At 41.4% G+C, this 15,100-nt stretch overlaps 1 protein-coding gene across 18 annotated transcripts in view; it reads left to right on the top strand.

The window, feature by feature from the left end:
- The window catches only part of JAKMIP3 (Janus kinase and microtubule interacting protein 3), a 125,700-nt gene that overhangs the window by 51,740 nt on the left and 58,860 nt on the right, over positions 1-15,100 (top strand). For all 18 annotated transcript variants that reach the window (XM_079978425.1, XM_079978424.1, XM_079978417.1 and 15 more), the window contains exon 4: positions 3,287-3,784. In XM_079978425.1, coding sequence (XP_079834551.1) covers positions 3,287-3,784 — 498 coding nt within the window. The remainder of the gene's footprint in view (positions 1-3,286; positions 3,785-15,100) is intronic.

Genomic DNA, 15,100 nt, shown 5'->3' with positions numbered 1-15,100 from the left:
CCAGAGACAGATGGATGCCAGCTATTGCGCCAATATTGAGCCAACTGCACTGGCTAACAGGCCTTAAGGACCACATATTTCCACATTATCCTATCTAGGCACTCAGGTCATTCATAGAGTCATAGATGTGTGTATACTGTACACACACACACACACACACACACAACACACACATTTCTACTGTTTCTTCTATATAAGTCCATATGATTTTTAAAAGCTTCATTCCAGGTATGATGGTTATAACCCACAAATGCAAGCCAGTCCAGACTTTAGTATTGATTTTATTTGATGTTACCAATCCATCCCAGGCAACGTAAGCAGCTTGCACTGCAAACTAAGCAGTTGGTAATGAAATATAAGCAGTATGCTAATGTTAGACGTGGCCAGCATGTTGCTAATATCAGCTGCAGACAAGCAATTGCAGCCGAGGGTTCTGAATGGATGGCATCTCTTTGTAATTCATTTCTAATTAGGAGATTTAGTGTTACTCCAAAATTCTTGTGTAAATCACACATCGGAAAACAAGCCCGGAAGTATTGCATTATTGAATCGCTTGTACAGCAGCAGCTTCATTCCTGGGAAGGCATCATTAAAAGAAGGCCATTTGTATATTGTTCAAAAGTGTATGTTTGCGTACTGTCCAGGCAGGACATTTTTATTTATTCTTTACTTCCAACGCTGCTTAATTAACATCTTAAAAACCACTGAGCAAGCACAAACCTGTTTTAGAATCATAGAGGGAATACCTAGGGCAGTCTGGTCCAGCCCTGTGCAATGCAGGAATCTCAAAACACAGTCTCCCATCCAGTTTGAAACTTAGCTTTGCAAAGGGGTTGGAAGATTTTATTGCTGCACCACTACTCTGAAAATTGTTTGGGGATTTTTAAATTTAATTTGGTAGCTAAGAAAATTTATAACATGTTAATTTTAAGGGGCTTCCTGATGGGTATCATTTACAGATGGTGAATCTTGAGAAGCAGTTGCGGGGGTGGGGGGGGACGGCTGGAGCCATGGCACTAGCTTCCTAGCAGGTTGGTCCCTGTTGCTTAGCAGAAAGGAGAAGATAAAGGCTCAAAGGGGCGGGGAGGTCAATGTGGTGCAAACGTACTAGATTGGCTCTGTGAATGTGTTTCCACCATGCCAGGCTTCCCGCCATCTTGCCCTTCCAGTGAGCCACCGTCTGGAAAGCTAGTTTAGCTGCTGCACCCCACCCAGCAAGCTGCTGTTGTGTTTCCTGTGGGTGGGTGCTCCTCATACATGCAACTTTTTTTGTATCATCCACACAACATTATTGGCATCAATATTGCCAGGCCATACCCCCCCCCCCTACACACACTTAATCCAGATTTAACAGGGAGGATGGGGGATTCAGTCAGTAAACAAACTGCTATCAACTGTGATACCTGAATGACCCTTTACAATATTAAGTCCCCATTTAGTAAAACCCCTTTAGTAACTGGGGGTGCCTCCAGACTCCCCCTATTTTGTGGGAGGGATTTAAGCACACACTGGAAATTTAGGCTTGTGCAATTAAAGTGGAATAAAACACTTTGCTGCCCTAGTTCAATCAATCCACTCTTTTGTTTAATAACAAAAAAACCAACCCCCCCCCAACCTTTTGAAGTTAGGAAAGTGGTGGAGAAACATGTCGGGAAATGTAGGATGAATGAATAATGTGGGATTATTGAATGATGACCAGGAAGACACATGTAAGAACCCTGTAAGCAAATCAGGATGAATACTCAGTGAAACTGGACAGAGTCTAACCACCAAGTAAGCTTTATGCAACCCAGTTAGGATGACTGCTGAATGAAGGAGCCCTGGAAGTAACTGGAACAATGTCTGTTGGATCAGTTGTGTAATAATAGCAGAGTATCTAAGAGCCAAGTAACATGGCCACTGTTAAGTAATGGGGCACTGAGGTGGAAAATGTGGAGAGCTCATTGACAGTCTTTGCTTTTCAAAACTCTGCTAAACTCACAAGCTTCTTACATTTGCCAGCGGGCGATGCTTTTAGCTGGAATTGTTGCCTTGAAGAACTCAAAAAAAACATTCAGTGCAAAAGTTAAAAGACCAGTGCAAAACTTGTGCTTACGTGAAACCTGAAATGAGCTGAGTCTCTGACTTTTGCGTTAGAAATTGGCAGGGTTGGTTCAGACAGACTCTAGTTGTTTTGCTTTCACTATAAAGGGTAGGCAGGCATGCAAGAAGATCTATGAATTATTTTAAAACTTTTGAGAAGGAGCGCTAATCCGGCCATACCAAAACTGCTTTTGTCAGCTAATTTAAATGGGTGTGTGAGTTGGTTGGTTTGAATTATTGTCAGGCCTATCTGTGTTGACACTCCTGTGTATGAATTAGCACATTACCAAAAAGTGCAAAAATACAGTGCATGCAACCAACTTTTAGACATGGTAATTTTGTATCATCAAGGAGAAGCATGCAGACGGCTGTTGAGAAACTTTGGTATTGTGAATATTCCCGTCCTTATTAAAGTTTATTAGTGCAATAAAGGGCCCCCTTTAGTTCCCCATCGTCCATGTAGTGTTCTCTTCCAGCTACTGTTGTCCTACACTGTCTGCTCACTAAATCCAGGGATTCTCTATGCCTTGAAAATCTGAAAAGGAGAGCAACATTAATTGCATATTGGGATCTCAAGATTTTTGGAAGGGGGGCAGTAGTTGGAGGTGAATGCCACATGGATGAGAGGAAATTAAAGAAGGCACAAAGAATCCATATTAAGCCAAGGTATGGACGGGCCCTAATTTTAATGTGTAAGTCACTGTAGAAGAGAAAGGGAGGTATTTTCATTCCCTTCCTTTGTCTACATCTTCCCAGTACACCCACTGTGCCCGGTGTCTGATGGGAAATGAGCCCAGGATTCAGTAGGAGATGGAGTTTTTCAGAGGGATGGAGAAACTTGTAATGGGAGGACTCCATCTTCCCTTATCCACCCCTGACATGCTGCATTGTCAGGACTATCAGCAACTCTAACTTTCGGTGGGATTCTAACATGGGGGACAGGGTTAACCTCTCCTTCCCATTCACCATGGTTCTGATCTAGCTTGTGCCCCACTCTGCATAGCTGATGTTGCTAATAGGGAGGAAAAACCCCAAGACAAACTCACTCATTTAATCTTACATCTCTTTTTAACCCTTAATTAGTGATAATGAAAAAACACTTGCTGATTTCCCAACAGCTGTCTTAAATATGTCCTCCAACATTTATTGCTAGGTTATAAAATCCATCTTAAACATACTGTGTGATACTTTCTTTTTCTTCTAGGTCAGCAAATTGGAGAGGGAGAAAAATCAGGAAGTGAAGCTGATCAAAGAACACGAACAGCACAAAAACACAGTGACTGTAACGGAGCTCAAGGCTAAACTTCATGAAGAAAAAATGAAGGAGCTCCAAGCTGTTCGCGAGGGACTTTTAAGACAGCATGAAGCTGAGCTTCTTAGAGTCATAAAAATCAAAGATAATGAAATTCAGAGACTTCAGGCCTTACTCAATGTTGTCAGGGATGGGACGCCTGATAAGGTTAAGACGATGCTCTTCTGCGAAGCAAAGGAGGAGGCCAAGAAGGGATTTGAGGGTGAGAAAACCAAAATGCAACAGGAAATTTTGGAGCTTAAGGGGGCTAAAAAACAAGTGGAAGAAGCTTTATCTGTGGTCGTGCAAGCTGACAAAATCAAAGCAGCAGAGATACGGAGTGTGTATCACCTTCACCAAGAAGAGATTACCAGGATAAAGAGAGAGTGTGAGAGGGAAATTCGCAGATTGGTATGTGCAAATTTCAATCATTCTGGCGGTTTTCAGCAACAAGGGGAAGGGAACGAATGTTCTTTCTGTGTTTTCGCTAATAAACAGTTCAAATTCACTGTGACGAAGCATCCTGCATTGGGGCTACTAATCCATACAGACTTTCTGATCCTTCTGAGGTTTATCCAGCACTAATGAAAATGTCTAGGAGGAGGTTGTCTCTCAAAGATATGCTGTGCTGTAAGTTAACAGGGTGCAAGGTTTCGATCCAGGCTGTCTCTTAGTCTCTTGCCATGCCATCTGTTTAAATGATCATTTTAGTTTCCCCAGGAATCAACTTCACATCAGTACTGGTTAGTGGGCAGTAGGTTGTTCTTTTTTTAAAAAAAAAAAAAGTTTTAAAGCTTGAAAAATAGTTATGTGCTAGAATCCAAATACTGCCTTGTCTTTCTGCTGGTAAAGGGTAAATCAGGAGGAAGGAGATGACTTTTTTTCCAGGTCACAACCAGCTTTGCAAATTGCTGTGCATCTCTACTTACTTACCTTTTCACAATGCTGTATTGTTACTGAGACATAAAAGACTTCTGATGATTGCAGGAGTATATGGTGATCTAATTGTTACTAGCAACCTTTTTCTGGGTAAAGGGGTATAGGCAAAACTTCAAATATGACAAAGTGATCACAGGCCAATGATTTAAACCCTTGCTTTACAGTACAATTCTAGGCATGCCTGCTTGGAAGTAACTTGCACTGAATCTAATGGAAGTTAGATAAGTGTGCATAGGATTACAGCCTCTTCGACTTACACCTCTGAATATACATTTATGCCATTTCAGCAGGTTTTTGGGGTTTTTTTAAACGTATAAAGCAATTATCTTTAGCCTGCATCCAATCATGGTTTCTTAGCCTGTTTTCATACATAAATGTCTCCATTTGGCCTCATCATATACAATTTCCCAGACACAGTATTTCCCAGACAGAAGTGCTTTCCATGCAGGAAAATACAGAACATATAAGTTGGCCCATACACAGTTTCATTTCCAGGATAACATATTTGTATTATATATGGCTGTATTTTGCATATAAAGCCACTCAAGAGATGGTTTAAATTCTCATTGAATAGCTCCGACTTTGCATGATAGCTTTCAATTTTCTATTTCTATTTTGACAGTTGTTTGATTCCCCCCCCCCCAGTTGTTAGGCGGTTACCAGGCAGTCAGAGAGCAAGGCCTTTGTGTAGTCTTATGTTTTTGCTGCTCCAGCACCACATCTACATGTTACTATGTGTGAATTTATGCTTAACACTCCCGTGATCACAATGAAAGCTACACTTAATGCTTTCTAACACCATTAGTGGGAGACTAGTTGCAGCAGCTAATTATTCATAGTAGATCAATTCTTGATGTATAACTTCAGCTGATTTATTATGCTCAGGGAGCTTTTTGCTGTTTTCCATGATAAGGATGACAATGACAAATGCACCTTCAGTTTCATATTAAATGATCTGCTTTTTCACAGTGATAGGACCTATTCTGAAATATGCAATATCCAGAATGGATACTTTCTTTTCCAAAGTAAAATACATAACTTTACTTGTAATAGAATGTAAGCTTGATAAGTTATGTCTAGTCACGTTAAATCCAATTTTGTCCAATTTGTGGGGTTCAGGAACATTGGGATCCTATACCAGAGGGAGAACTGTGACCAGCATCATATTGTTCCTTCATAGCCAAATACGTTGAATGCTCTTTTTCTGTTTGGAGATATCATGCAACTTGTGTGCACACTGTTCATTGAAAGCACATCTAAGCTTAATCTTTCCCTCAAAGAATCCTGGGCACAGTAGTTTGTTAAAGGTTTCAGGGGGTTGTAATTCTGTGAGAAGTAAACTACAGTGCCCATAATTCCTTAAGGGAAATAATGTGCTTTGAATGTGCTTTAAAAGTATAACATGGACAAAGTGGAAATAGCATCTATAGCATTCAAGGATGCAAAGAAACAGCCTAATTGTTCAATACCAAAATATAGTTTTATTTTACTGCAGTGTATAGTTAGTAACATTGTACCTAGGGAGACGGAGTAGTATAATGGTTAAATGTACCTGGATACGGACCTCTCTTTAGCCTTCATGGCTTGGTGACCTTGGGCAAGTCTCATTGTCCCATCCTAAGTCATCCTCACAAGGTTGCTGGGAAGGTAAAACAAGGTAACTCCCACAAATACCATGAGAGACGAGAGAGAGAGAGAGAGAGAGAGAGAGAGAGAGGGATGAAAATTGAATAATACCTTTTGAAATGAATGGAAATATCCATGTGAATGGATGGTCCAATATGTGAGCCAATAGTTCACAGAGCTCAGTCACAATAAGTGTGATTGCTGATGCTCCAACTTACAACATATTAAGGAATTCAGCAGTTGCTAGAAGATGTGAGTTACTTCTGGATATATTAGACTGATCACACAAATGGGTGTCTTAGTGAAGTGTCCCAAGATATTTGGGGAGGCACAATTAAATGTTACATGCAGACACATATAAGTGTAGCCTGTCAGTATCGCTGACCTTCACAAACATGTACTTAAATTCAAAACCAGTTTAGAGGGAGAAAGGTGTGATTTGGAGAGGGGGGTAGCAAGTGGGGAAATGATTCTTCCCCAGGCACCAATCCAGGCTCAATCACCTTTTCCCAAAGTAATTTTTCAAACTTAAATGAACATGGGAAGAGCCTGCTGAATTGTGCCAAAGAGCCATCCAGTCTAGCGCTCTGTTCTCGCAGTGGCCAACCAGATGTCCACAGGAAGCCTGCAAGCAGAACCTGAGTGAAGCAGCCCTCTCCCCACTTGCAACTTCAGGCAACTGGTATTCAGAGTCGTATTGTCTCCGACAGTGGAGGCAGAACATAGCCATCATGGCTAGTAGCCATGGATAATAATAATAATAATAATAATTTATTATTTGTACCCCGCCCATCTGGCTGGGTTTCCCCAGCCACTCTGGGCGGCTTCCATAAAAACCAGAAATACACTAAAATATCACAGATTAAAAACTTCCCTGAACAGAGCTGCCTTAAGATGTCTTCTGAATGTCAGGTAGTTATTTATCGCTTTGACATCTGATGGGAGGGCGTTCCACAGGGCAGGCACCACTACCGAGAAGGCCCTCTGCCTGGTTCCCTGTAGCTTTGCTTCTCGTAATGAGGGAACCGCCAGAAGGCCCTTGGCGCTGGACCTCAGCGTCCGGGCAGAACAATGGGGGTGGAGACGCTCCTTCAGGTATACTGGGCCGAGGCCGTTTAGGGCTTTAAAGGTCAACACCAGCACTTTGAATTGTGCTCGGAAACGTACTGGGAGCCAATGTAGGTCTTTCAAGACCGGTGTTATGTGGTCTCGGCGGCTGCCCCCAGTCACCAGTCTAGCTGCCGCATTCTGGATTAGTTGTAGTTTCCAAGTCACCTTCAAAGGTAGCCCCACGTAGAGCGCATTGCAGTAGTCCAAGCGGGAGATAACTAGAGCATGCACCACTCTGGCGAGACAGTCCGCGGGCAGGTAGGGTCTCAGCCTGCGTACCAGGTGGAGTTGGTAAACAGCTGCCCTGGATACTGGATAGCCTTATCCTCCATTAAAAAGCCATCAGGCAACACTTTTACATGTTTGCATGCAATGTGCATTTTAGCCTTGAAATGGCTCTTTCAGTCTAATTAGAATGGAGCCAAATTAAGATATTGGAGGATTCCTGCAAAACCCCACTAGCCTTTTTCATTTTTACAGTAACTACGGTATCTGACTCAAGTGAGCATTTTAGCTCTTGCCATCTGTAGGACTCATGTTTGGGTCTTTTGTAGGGAACAGCAATTGGTGGAACACAAAATTCTGTTTATAGTAAGGGACTCTGTGGCTAACTTCTGCTAAATCCAAATATAGCTTTTCCTCTCATATCTTACTGCCTTTCTCTGTATGTGCAGCTTTTCCCAGATAGCCATCCCTACCCATCTCCTCCCAACCTCGTATAGTGTGAATATTTCTAAGCAAAACATAACATAACTTGATTTTGGATGTTTGATGCAGCTCCATACTGGCTCATATCTGGATTTCAACCCTAGCATTTTCCTACCAGGCTGTGGGTTTAAATCTTGCTTACCCAGAGAAATGATAAAAACTAAGAGTTCTCATGAGAAAAGCACCACAGCTAATGTTCACCAAGGGAAATATTAACCTATTAGACAGAACAGCTGGTTGTTTATCAAGCAACAAGGTGACATTTTCATGTTAACATCCTAAGCCTTGGATGAGACCCACATTTTGAACATTGCTTTGAACAGTATGTGAGAGTTATAGGAAAGAAAATAATGTTTTGACTGAGAAAAATGTGTTCTAATATATTTCAGCAACATCACAGGTTAAACTCTGCCCAAAGATCTATTTGGCTTGCTGTAGTCATGTGATTGTAATGTTTTCTCTTCCTCATGTCAGCCAGAGACTACCACAAATTAATAGCAGAGCTCTGCTCAACAGGAGGCAAATTAATCCCCAACAGCAAACACTTTAATGCCAGAGTATTTACTATGCTTCGAGATCATGAAGCCATATGTCTTTATACTTATAATATAACATGCTATTTTGCAGATAGATACAAAATAAGAGGAGCCAGAAATCTGTTAGTTTTATTATCTGGGCATGTTTCCCATCAACCACATTATAAGATGCAGGAACTTGATATCAATACTAAAGTGGACTAAGTACTGATTCCAGAAAAAATAGCTGTGTTGATCTGCAGTAGCGGAAACAGCCATCTGATCCATGGTACCTTAATGCCTAACAGATTTGACTGTGGCGTGTGGTTACATGGGCAAGAACCTACTGTATTGGCCCAAATATAAGCCACACTTGTTTTCCAAATTCCGACCATGAAAAGTTAAAGTGCGACATATTCACGACCTTACGATATCGCTGCTAAAACAGCTGCCCATGAGGGCTGTCGAGAACACAGGGCGACAGTGCCCGCCCCAACCGCTGCTCCCATGCCTCCCCTGAACCGCCGAGAAGGGGGCGAGGCTGCCGGCAAAGGGGCATGGCTCCCCCTCCCCAGAGAGCAGCCCAGGAGCATGGGGCAATGGCGCCCGTCCCATCCGCGGCTCCCAAGTCTTCCCCAAGCCGCCAAATTTTAAAGGTGCGGCTTATATTTGGGTGTGGGTTATATTCAGGTCAATACGGTACTTCCATTTCATGCAGATGACAAAGGTAATCAATACTTATGAAAATTCATGCCACAATACATTTGTTTGTCTGTTTATAAGATATCTCACTTAGATCTTGTGTAAAACCCAGCAAAAAAAAGATTGGACAAACAAAATTGTGAACATCGTTTTTTTAAATTGAAGTTTTCAACAAGCCCCTGTACCACCCCCCAAGTATTTGTAGAATAATTACTTTTTTAAATTATTGGGAATAATTAGTCCAACTTTGTTGCTTCACCAGCATCTTACTCTTAAAAGTTGTTATTTACTTTGAAAATGTTAGAAAATGTGATTCGACAAGATAGTTGCATTTCGGATTTCTAATAATTTATATATTGTATTGTCAAAAAATTATTAGTAGACCCTTCTCTCTTTTGCTGGGTATAGCAGAACTCAAAACAGCTGCATTAAACCCCTACTTTGCATTGAATATGTAACCTTTGATCACACTTATGGTTCTGCAGTTGTCAAATGTGTGCTAATGCATTCATCAGAGCTCTTCAAACCTTTCTAGTATCTATCCTTTGGAGAAAAGTTGCAAGCATGAATACCACATTTGAGGAGGGGAAACACAGCAAAAGAATTCATGACTTTGAAGGCTTCTCCTCCCAACTTAATAAGCATACCCTACATTCCCAATCTCTCTGCTTCTCTCTCACACACAGGTGTGGAGCATATCAAAGAGGGGGGAAAGATCCTTCTAAGCCAAGGCCAGCCCAAGACTTTTTGCTGCCTGAGGCAAAGGCCAAGATGCTATTCCCTCCTGCCCTATCCCATATATAAAAATCAACCAGACTGAAGGCTTTGGGACATTACTTTCACCTCAAATACAATGCTTTTTAATGATGTCAGCTCACTCTAAGTCAGGAATCATCAAGTTTTTACGTAGAGTGGACTCGGGTGTGTGTCTGTGTGTCTGTGTCTGTCTGAACAAACTCACAAACTGCCCCACTCTGCTTCCAGCCAAAGGGTTGGAAAGAACAGTCTGCTGTTGGAGGGACTTGGAAGTTTCGTGCCAAATAATCCCAACATCTGGAGAGGAAACACAATTGTGATGGGCTTCAGAAGCCCTCCTGAAACAAGCACACAAGTGGGAATGGTACCTGCCCTTTCCTTTGGTGCAAGCTTGGATTTGGCAAAGAGAAGCTGGATATCGTGCCCTTCAGAGGTGCAGAGAAAGAGAAAGTTCTAATTCAGGCATAGTCAAACTTGGCCCTCCAGATGTTTTGAGACTACAACTCCCATCATCCCTAGCTAACAGGACCAGTGGTCAGGGATGGTGGGAATTGTAGTCTCAAAACATCTGGAGGGCCAAGTTTGCCTATGCTTATTCTAATTCATTACAACAGGAGCAGTGTCATGGTGGCTACAGATGTTGGGCGACTACTAAGGGTTCCCCAAATGTTTGGACTTCTGCTTATAATTAGAAGTCTATCAGTGAGGCAGGTTGAGTGGGTGCTCAGCCTCTCTAACCATACTTTTAAAAAAAGTTTAAGATGAGCTCAAGCAGCTCTTTATGGGATGAGTGCGGGGGGGGCAGTGGGGAGATTACAATAAATTAAAAGGTGTATCAAGAAAATCTGGATTCTCTGACCAGCACTGTTGTTGTTTAGTCGTTTAGTCGTGTCCGACTCTTCGTGACCCCATGGACCAGAGCACGCCAGGCACTCCTATCTTCCACTGCCTCCCGCAGTTTGGTCAGACTCATGTTTGTAGCTTCGAGAACGCTGTCTAGCCATCTTGTCCTCTGTCGTCCCCTTCTTCTTGTGCCCTCAATCTTTCCCAACATCAGGGTCTTTTCCAGGGAGTCTTCTCTTCTCATGAGGTGACCAATGTATTGGAGCCTCAGCTTCACGATCTGTCCTTCCAGTGAGCACTCAGGGCTGATTTCCTTAAGAATGGATACGTTTGATCTTCTTGCAGTCCATGGGACTCTTAAGAGTCTCCTCCAGCACCACAGGTCAAAAGCATCAATTCTTCGGCGATCAGCCTTCTTTATGGTCCAGCTCTCACTTCCAAGCATAAGAATGACCAGCATAAGAACATGTAAATCCTTAAATAATTTTGCTGTGTTTGCTCCCTTGGAGAGTCTCAGTATTCCCAGAGCTTTCCATGGGCACAGATTTGCCACTGGTGGTATTTTAAGACATGTCATTGTAAGCCTTGGATCCACTGGATACAAAGCTCCTTCATGTCCTTGACATACCTATATGCTGTATTGGGCTTTCAATGCATACCAGCCTGGATCTACCATAGAGGTTTGTTCTCCCATTGCTGCCAGTATTTGGGAAAATAGTTTTGAAAAAACAAGCCAGAGAACTGGAGGTGTAAAGGTAAACACACACACACACACCAGCCAACTTTTACCCTGGGTTGAGCAAACTGGCAAGGTTCTAGATGCCAGGATTTTCAATTCCATTCACGCCTAATTCATAATTCCTGAAACAATAAACAGTAGTACTTCAAGTTACAAACGCCTCAGGTTACAAGTGCTTCAGGTTACAAACTCTGCTAACTTGGAAGAATTACCTCGAATTGAGAACTTTGCCCCAGGATGAGATCAGAAATTGTGTGCCGGTAGCAGCAAGAGGCCCCATTAGCGAAAGCATGCCCCTAGTTAAGAACAGTGTCAGGTTAAGAACGGACCTCCGGAATGAATTAAGTTCATAACTAGAGGTACCACTGTACAAACCGAAACACTCACTTTGCTCTGAATTTTGCAGTTCAGTTCTCTCCCCCCCACCAGCAATGTGTTCAAAAAAGTATATTCTAGGGTGATGTGTGCATGTAAATGTTAATGTTGGTGAAAGTAACATACAAAAATGCACTGTATTAGGGGGAATTGCTTGCAAAAATGTGTATATTAGGCAAAATTGCATACAAAGACTTGAATATTAAGACAAATTTTCATGAGGACTCCACTCAGTGTTTTGGGCTGCAGTGCTCCTATTCTTCTTGGCAAAAGACAATGGCTAGTTTGGAAAATATACAGTGAAAGAGGTACATATAGTTTTATTTTTGTAAAATTACGATATACAATACAATATGATATACGATATACAATATCTTTATTGTCATTGTCCCATACAGAACAATTAAATTGAAAATCTACATAAAACATTTTGTTGTTGTTTTAAAAAGTGACTAAATAAATAATGAAATAAATGCCCCTAAATAAGATAAAAACAAAATCAAAAACCACATAGAGAAGAGAACTGAAGTAGATGCGTACATTAGTTGATATGATTACATGCATGTTTTATTAAGGAAAAGAGCTATAGCTCAGAGGTTTTGCACATCAAAGGTCTTCGGCTGCATTCACACCCTGTCTGCTAATCCCCACATTATATTTGAGCTTTCACACAACATAAAAGACACTTCTGGAAATATGGTGGGATATTGTGCCATATAGTGCAAGTTCAGCACTCATTGCCATATCATCTGCAAATAGATGTTTTCTGGAAGCAAATAACATGGAAATATAGGAGCCAACTCCTAGGAGCCGAGCTCCATTTGCCCCCGCAATAAAATATTTGAGGAGGTCACGGCCCCCAAATTGATGGGCATTGCCATTCAAATGGTGTGCACCACATCTTGCGATCGATTCTGCAGGGTGGGACTTACGTGTCTCCCCAATACTTTATTCAAGCTGGCCCCCCTGCACGGAAATGAGCACCCAAGTTGTGCTACGTTCCACAGTAGTTCCAGAAGTGGAATTTTATGTCATGTGAAAGCTCAAATATAACGTGAAAATGAACAGTTAGGGAAATGTCAGGAAAACAGAATGAACTGAGGTGTGAATACAGCCCCAGCTTCTGTCCTCAGGATTTCCACTTTCAAAAGATCTCACATATCAGTCTCTGGAAAATCTGAATTCTCAGAGAACTGCATCCAATCAGAATAGACCGTGCCAGACTAGGTGAGCCAATGGCCTGCCTTAGCACTATTATCGGCCTCTAGTCTCCTCTTCTGTATGCCCGAGTTTCCCCTTAATGGCATAATATTGACTGCAGATATCTCCCTGCTCCCTTTGATCTTTAGTTACCTCTTCACTAATAAATGACTGACAACTTATTTACCTGTGCTGGTTGGTCCTGCAAGAGACATATTTCTTGCGGTACATTCTAATTGCTTCCTTTGACAGCTTGCCTGCAGGGAGATGGGCAAGCTATGGAGCAACCAATGATTGGCATGGATTTTCTCATTTGCAATTAAAACCTCTGTCTGGGAATGGTATGTGGGTTTTTCCCCCTTTCCCCTTTTCTTTTCAGCCCCAGATGCTGCAAGTTAGAAATGTTGCCTTGCCCTTCCACACCTTCTGCTACAGTGCTCTATTAAAAACGCTTATGGAAGCTCCCAAGCTTATAAGCAGCTTACGCAGCATTGCAAATGACATGTTTGTGGTTTTTTTTCCATAGAGTCTGAGAAATAACAGCCATGACAACCGGTTTGATACAAACGATATTAGAAATTATTCGGTGTTTTGATTTTTAATAGCAGATGCTGGCGAGGGATGGCTGGGAGGAAGAGAAATCCCCCATCTTTCCTGGCTTTCCATAATTGGCAGCAGCGATGCTCGCAAGCTGTTTATTAATTAAAATGCATTATTGGTGGAGACAACCTGCTAAATATAAAGTGGAAACATCCATGCTGTTAAGCAAGCCATTTTCTTAAAGACCATTGGTTGCCTTCCTCATGTATATTCATAGGCTCTGTTTCACAAGTAGGCCTTCTGTTAGAGAAAGTAACTGGGGTGAAATTATCAGGAAGGCGAGACTGTTGGGAGCGTCGCTTCCTACTGTCAGGAAACAAACGCATGAGCTAGTCTTTTAGAGATATACACCTGGATACTAACTCAATACTGTCAGTGAGTCAACTCCTTTTTCTGCACTAACCTCTCCTTTGTGTTGATAGTGTGGAGCTAAAAAGGCTGTAAATGTGGGTGGGTGAATGAGTGTCTCTATGTCCATGAGTGTGTCTCTTTTTATTAATTTCTCTACTGTTCTCCATATTGCTTAATGTTTCACTCTCTTTAAAATCATGTTATTATTGTTATACTTCAGTGGCTTTAATATATAAAATAGTATTTTCCCTTTTCCTTTTTGTTGTTGTTGCTTCCTTATTGTACAAATTTTTCACAGTTGTTTCTTTTTGAGGACTGAATATATGAGCAAGAGTCAATGCTTGATATTATTTGAATTACCCTTTATTTTCTCTCTCTCTCTCTCTCTCTCTCTCTCTGTGTGTGTGTGTAGGTGTGTGGTTTTTTTCTAATTTAAAATGTTGCCTGTTGACAGATCTGTGTTCAGATCAATAGATATTAGCTATGCAGATATTTTTTTAAAAAGAAACCTTTATAACTATTTCTATCCTACAGCTTGTTTATATCATCCATGGAGAGATGCATAGTAAGCAGTCCTTTGTTTTATGAGAATCTTTGGTAGACTACAGTACATTTAAAATAGATTATATATTTTTTCATGGTTTTTTGTTTTTTTTAATGATGGCGTGAGAAGTGCAGCACACAAATGAATTTTATTGCCTCTGTCAAAGAGGATTTCATCCGTTCCATTCTTGTGTGTTAGTTCTGGAATGCATGGGTCTAAAGATGTTTGATGTTTTCTCTTGAGTATGTTCAAACAAATCCACTTGTCCTCTGCAAAAAGAAAAAAAGGGGGGAAAGGCAGTATAGTCCAGGGGGGTTCTATGATGTATTCAAGGTGCTTAATAATAAAGAAGGCTCTTCTATGGGGAGAAAATATTCCTCAGAACTACTTGGTCTCCAGGTCAACTATAAAGGATGTGAGGCAGCAATGGGAAAGGGATGGTAGAAAACTTTATCCATCTGTGGCAAGATACAGTGTACTATTGGCTGAAAGGTAACATCACAGTCACGATGTATTTATTAAATTTTCCAACAGAAACATTTGATACAAGAGTTATCAAACTCTGTTCCAGAAGAGTATGTGTGTTTATTGGAGGTTTATCAGAGGCTTCTCACTAAGATCAGTAGTGTTTTAAGGTTCCTGGATTTATTGGGTAGTCTTCCTGTAAGTATTGTTATAGACTCCTCAATTGTGGCTAGAGGTTCTGGAGTAAGTGCTAC

Source organism: Podarcis cretensis (assembly GCF_951804945.1).
Source record: "Podarcis cretensis genome assembly, chromosome: 5".
NCBI lineage: Eukaryota > Metazoa > Chordata > Lepidosauria > Squamata > Lacertidae > Podarcis > Podarcis cretensis.
This window is presented reverse-complemented; position numbering and strand designations above follow the sequence as displayed.